At 30.8% G+C, this 6,108-nt stretch overlaps 1 protein-coding gene across 1 annotated transcript; it reads right to left on the bottom strand.

Moving 5' to 3' along the window:
• Nucleotides 1-3,358: 3,358 nt before the first annotated feature.
• On the bottom strand, nucleotides 3,359-5,651 carry LOC133806269 (actin-related protein 8-like). Its single transcript, XM_062244389.1, has 8 exons — nucleotides 5,523-5,651; nucleotides 5,377-5,418; nucleotides 5,215-5,282; nucleotides 5,069-5,130; nucleotides 4,810-4,907; nucleotides 4,215-4,296; nucleotides 3,799-3,941; nucleotides 3,359-3,529 (listed from the first exon to the last, which is right to left on the bottom strand). The coding sequence occupies exons 1-8, from the start codon at nucleotides 5,649-5,651 to the stop codon at nucleotides 3,359-3,361; spliced, it is 795 nt and encodes a 264-aa protein (XP_062100373.1).
• Nucleotides 5,652-6,108: the final 457 nt, after the last annotated feature.

The following is a 6,108-nucleotide window of genomic DNA, read 5'->3' as shown; positions in this document are numbered from 1 at the left end:
CAAATTTATTGAGATGATTTAATACTTGACAAAATATGTGCTCTAACTAATTATATACATGTGTCTTAATATAATTAATTAAAAGTAAATTTAAATTATTTAAAATTAAAAAAAAAACTAAAATTAAACCATAACAATTGCAATAAATTGAAACTGTGTGATGGTTAGTTATAGATATATAGTTAGTGTTGACATGAACTGTGAATATACATTTGTTTTGATGGATCCACTAGATATTTTGAATCAAATTTTGAGGTTCAAATGCTGTATATTTATTTATTTTTGATTTTGTAGTAATCATAATTTGTAGTTACGTATGAATAGCATTCAATCATTGAGAAAGAAGAATCAAAGGGTCAAAAATGAAAAATGATCCAACCAAAATGATTGAAGCTAGACTGTTATCTTATGTTCTTCTGGACCACTTGAAAACATATTATCAAACGAATAGGGTCTTTTCTTTTTTTATCTATTAAAATTCATTCCTTATTGCTCAAATGGTTTTGATTGTTCTAGTGCTGAGATTTTTAATTGTATGTTATAGCAGTTACTTGATTTTCTAGTACCATGATTCTTAGTCCCACTAAAGATTTCTTGGTCTAGATCTATTACTAATTTCTAGTACTTTAGTTTCATTAAGCTTTCAAGAGATTCTAGTGTTGTTTTTAATTTAAAAATCAGATTTTAAAATGGTAGCCACTAACTAATTGGGTTTGGATCAAAGACAAGATTTTAGCTTGGGTTGTGGCAATTAAATCTAATCTATACATATGGAAATAATGAAAACAATATGACTAAATGAAAATTTTAATCTATACATATAATGAAAAATCTAATCTTTACATATAAATTCTTACCTAACCATCTATCAATACCAAGTCAAAAAATTCAAACAACACACAATAAGTTTTCTTCCTTATATCATCGCAGCACACAAACAAATTTTCCATAACCTACTTCTCTAATACACACAAGTTTTCAACCTTCCGTTATCACCACATCACACAATTTTAATCTCAGAACCTATTTCTCTATGGATGAATATTTAAGATATTCAAACTCCTCTAACATTTTAAAGATATTAATAATAAGAGTTAAAAGAACAAATTCCGTACCTCTTGCAAATTACCTTTGCAATGCTCCTTGCCAATTCGATCCCCAACCTAAAGAATATAATCAATACTTAAAAGATTAATACAAAATTAAAATTTGTCAATAGATATTAAACAAGCATGTATGATAAACTAACAAACTAAACAACATGACAAGCAAGCTCAAACAACCAAAAATAAAAGTTGGAATATCAAATAAATGTAACAACAGTGGTTTTATCTTATATTATTTTTTTATTAATCCTTCTTTTAAAAAAGAAACCTTGTGGTTTTCCATGTTTGTTCATATGTAACTTTGATCATTGTTATGAAAATTAACTAGATGAGTAATTTGTCCATGTTGGGACTGTTTTATTAGTATTCAAGTTTTATCATTGTGGTTTTACCTGCGAGAATCCAAGTTTAATGAGGAAATTAGGCTCTGCAACATTTCATGGGAGTGTTATTACTGCTACCAATAAGCCTTAGAAAAAACTGATGAGCAGATGTATTAATAACTCGCACACTATTGAGAATCTCATGTTTTGACCCCTGCATTTTTTTATTATTTGAACTCACCCACTTCGTCAAAGTTGATATTGATACCAAAATCTTAAAATAAACTTTAGCAAAGTAGACTTAACATACAGATCAGCATATTTAGTCTCACACAAGCTCGTTTTTACAGATGTGATTTCTCTTTTACTTTGCAAAAGATTTATATCCATTTTTTATTGTTTTTTAGACTAGTTTTACAATCATTATCAAAATTCTGGAACTTTATAATTAACAATGATAGAGAACTTTTAGTAGAACAACCAAACACTGATATAAGCACAGGAAAAAGAAGAGTTGTATTCTCATTTATACATGGAAATGAAATGAAACATCAATGATATGAGCCATTCATGGTTCAGTGACTTCAGTATGAAACAATATACTAAATGCAGATGCAGAGGTTTCCTACTGTAAGCAAATGCAGAGGCTATAAACTTATGTTTTTTTTTTTGCCTTTCACAATTTTAGTTGCAATTGGTCTGTTATGGGGCATTTTGTACTATTCTGCTGGCACAAGTCAACAATAGTGTTTTAAAATACCTATTTTAAGATCTTCATGTAATAAATCATGGACTATATGCATATGCTCTAATTTCATTTATTCTTGATCAACATGAAATGTCATCAAACTGTTTAACCATAAGCACCATATCATGACCAGGAAATGTCATCAAACTGTTTAACCATAAGCAATAGCTGTACTCCTGATGTAGTAAGATTATTCCAATATGATTATGACCAGGTATTGTTTTATGAAACTACAGATTGGGATGGAGGATGGAATGCTAAAATGGGTTTTATGAAATGGATAGAAAACAAAATAATTAAATTGTCAAATGTACTATATATTTTTTTACTGAAATAGTCTAAAATTAATAACAATTACATGAGATAAGAACAAATAATTCTTATCTAAAAATGGTTCAATTAATGAATTAGAATTTCATTACCATGAAATAGTGTGTTACTTTATTTTAGTACCAGTTTTTTGTTTGTTCCTTGATCTGTAATGGAAGTGAAACAAGCACTTTTGTTAGGAAAGGTCATAAAACAGTAGACATGCCTCTTGACAGTGATGTTTTCCAAGTTTTTCTTGGCTACAATGATCCTTAACAGGTATATGCATTTATCTATATGTATATATTTTTTTAAAAATGAGTTTCAATTCTTAGTTATAAATTTTGCTTGTATAGATAGCTATTGGTTTATTCTACATGGTTCCTGAGATCTGAAGCAATCATGATGTTGGGTTTTCTATTTGGTGGAATTAAGTTAAAGAATTTGACTTGAAATTTATGAAATTGTTCAAATGGTTTCATTGTTTGATGGCCTGAAATTAAGGTTCATATTGCACTAGGATACCAACTTGGGAAGACATAAATAGTGTTCATGGGTTACAATGGCCTAACCAGGTTCAAGTAAAGTGTTTTACTTCATGTAAGTTAGCAAGAAACAAAAGGTTGTCGAGAGCAAATTAGTAACTTATAAATTCATCAACTGTACTTCTGGTTTATAAGATAAACATGTGTCAAGTAGACTTCTGTAACTTGTTATATTTTAATTGCCTGGTTATTATTTATGTATACATTTGTTGGCATTATGTGGTCATTAATACATGAGATATACAAATACCACTATCCTTATTCTAGACAATAGTAACTTACAAAAACTACAATATTATAGAGTTCCAATTCTAGTGAAAAACAAGATTAGCTGTACCAAATTTGCAGAAGAATAATCATAGGCAACATAACAGAGATTTCTCCTGTTTGAAACCGCTCTTTTGAAAGAGTGAACTGACCTTCTCCTGCTGCGTCAGATGATGCTCGTGTATCTTTGAGTAGCTCAGCCTCATAATCATAGGCAACATAACAGAGATTCTGTATAGAAATAAGGTCATAAATAGAACTCAGCTTCAGCAAGGTCTCCTTACAAAAATGAGAGAGAAGAGCAGTAGAAAACAAAATTGAAACATTCCACTAAAACGCAGGATACTAATGGTATTAGTAGTTTAATGTACCATGAGCAAAATATTTTCTTTGAGGGTGCAAAGCTGATAGTATTAAAACAGAATAACTACAGTCAGGAAAAACGAGGATAAATATTCAACAACAATATTCTGCATTCAAGAAACAAGCAAGACTTGTACCTCTTTCAAAGTGCGAACGGTGTACAGCGATTCAAAACTAATATTGTTTTGCTGCATCAACTCCTTAAGAAACTCGGTAAGTTTTAGTGCTCCTAGTCCCACAACCTCCACACCCACTTTGCGCATTACTTTACCATGTAAAACTAGAAGCCGAAAAAAAAAAGAAAAGAAAAGAGTATATTTCAGATCCCCAAACATTGAATGCAACCAAGATATGATATAAAAGAAAGCACTAGAAAATCCATAGAATGAAAATGAAAAAAGAAGAATAAAAGCAGCAAGGCTGCATGGAAAGTTAAAACTGTAACTTATACTGCAGGGCTAATCAGTATATATCATAGGTAAATGAAACCTTGTTGATAGTTTAAGGAAGCATAAAGCATATAAAAGATAAAAGAGAAACTATCACTCCTTACTTGGAACAACTGATGTGACTTGAAACCCAATATTTACAACAATTCCTGAAGTTCTTCTAGCAGCATACAAAGCTAAAGTTGCCTACATTTTCAAAAACAGAAAATGGATAAGATCTTACAAATAAAAAACATCTATCAAAGAATCAATCGAACATTTTAAGCCAAAAGCAAAAGGTCCAAATTACTCATAAACAAGCATAAGTACATAAAGCATCTTAGCTTATAGTGTTAATAAGTAAATTTGGTGCCTGTTCAGGATTGTCAACCACTCAAGTCACAGAAGCTTGCTTTACAAAAGGAAAATGAAGAATGAAAATTGGATCAAGGCCTCGAAATCTATATCCGATGGTAAATGTCATTTTTGCATGAAACAAACTAATCTTAATTCTTTACCAAAGAGGGGTAGCTCAAATGATAAGGCATATGGCTTGCTATATCACAAGGTATGAGGTTTAAGTTTCTCTTGGATACCTACATAGCAATTGTTAGCGGAATCATAGTTTTAAAAAAATAAAAAATTACTCTTATTTCTTTTAGTATTAAATATTTTAGAATATTAAATAGCAGCGGCAAGTTAAGGCTTAGCGAAATTTACCTGATTAATTGCACAAACAGCAGGAACATTCATGTTAAATAATACTGTATATATAGCTTCCTTGAGTTGCCGTCTTGATGCTTTTGCAGATTCAGTATCTGTAATAAAAAGACAGAAACCACATCATAAGGACAGAAAGTGTCTCAAACAAGAAAAACACACAATTCTCAAGTGTCTCACTAAGGAATTACACGACCAAACTTCTAAAAAATTGAACTATCTAAATTACAGAAAAGGCAATGAATATATAGAAGCTGACCATCATAATGCAATATTGGTATAGACACAACCACTGGCTGTGATGGTGCTCTTACCTGCATCCTGTAAAAGAAATATCAAATATACATATGTGAGTAAAGAAGCTCATTTCATGAAAGCCAAAGCAAAGAAAAAGAGAGGAGCTACCTGCTATAAATAGTGGAAAAAAACTGTCTAAGTCTGGTATACATTGGAGACTCAATGTTACCAAATTCCTGCATATGAGAAAGTGACAATTGGGATTACACACAGTTGTGGTTAATGAATGAATGAATGATGAAACTTTGAAGCTGGTAGTTAAAAGGTGACCAAGAAAGTAGCAGAGCGCACAGATGGCAAAAATAATAAATCCTATCTCTGGTATTGATTCATGAGCCAAACAGAAACCAATTTCCACATATCTACAAATTTTAACCAGAGTAAATAATAGGAATTTCCAAAATAAACCCAACAACCCAAATCAACTCCTGTTTACTGTTGTTATTTGGCTCTCCTTTGTTGAATGGTGTATATATAAAAGGTCCAAAAGGAGCTGATCCAGCCCACCAATCTTCTTTAGCTGAATTCCGCTTAACAATGTCCATTTGTGATTGATGAAGGGGAATAGAATGCAATCTGGAATAAATTGAAAATTGCAGAATAATATGTGATGATAAAAGTAGAGCTCTAAGAGTGAATTTACCCTATTTTTAACGATCCAGCCTGGGAAAATTTAAAAGATAGACTGGTAAATAACATAGTTGAAACTGCTACTGAAGCTGGAAATTTTGAGTTGAAAAGAAGTAAAAGAAAACAAATATATATATGGAAAACATCTACCATCCATAACATTTTTATTTTTGGGGAAAAAATGCTAGCAGCATCTATGTCATACTATATCTTAAAGTTGCCAAATATTTCAGATTGTATTCAAATCAAAGTCAAGCAGTACAAATGTCGCCATAATTGCTTCTAATTTAAGAGTGTTTACCATCTCTAATAGTAATCTAGATTTAGTAATATGTACAAGTGAAATTGATCAAACAAAAGCAACAGTCGAGA

This window comes from Humulus lupulus, chromosome X (assembly GCF_963169125.1).
Source record: "Humulus lupulus chromosome X, drHumLupu1.1, whole genome shotgun sequence".
NCBI classification, from domain to species: domain Eukaryota; kingdom Viridiplantae; phylum Streptophyta; class Magnoliopsida; order Rosales; family Cannabaceae; genus Humulus; species Humulus lupulus.
The sequence above is the reverse complement of the archived record's forward strand: the minus strand, read 5'-3'. Positions and strand labels throughout refer to the sequence as shown.

Bases quoted from the DNA above. Each gene is read 5' to 3' on its own strand.
- LOC133806269 (XM_062244389.1), bottom strand. From the start codon at position 5,651: ATGGACATTGTTAAGCGGAATTCAGCTAAAGAAGATTGGTGGGCTGGA. The intron at 5,131-5,214 runs GTAGCTCCTCTC...TTTCTTTTACAG, and splicing joins TTTTCCACTATTTATAGCAG to GATGCAGGTAAGAGCACCAT. The intron at 4,297-4,809 runs GTAAATTTCGCT...TTGAAAATGTAG, and splicing joins CTGTTTGTGCAATTAATCAG to GCAACTTTAGCTTTGTATGC.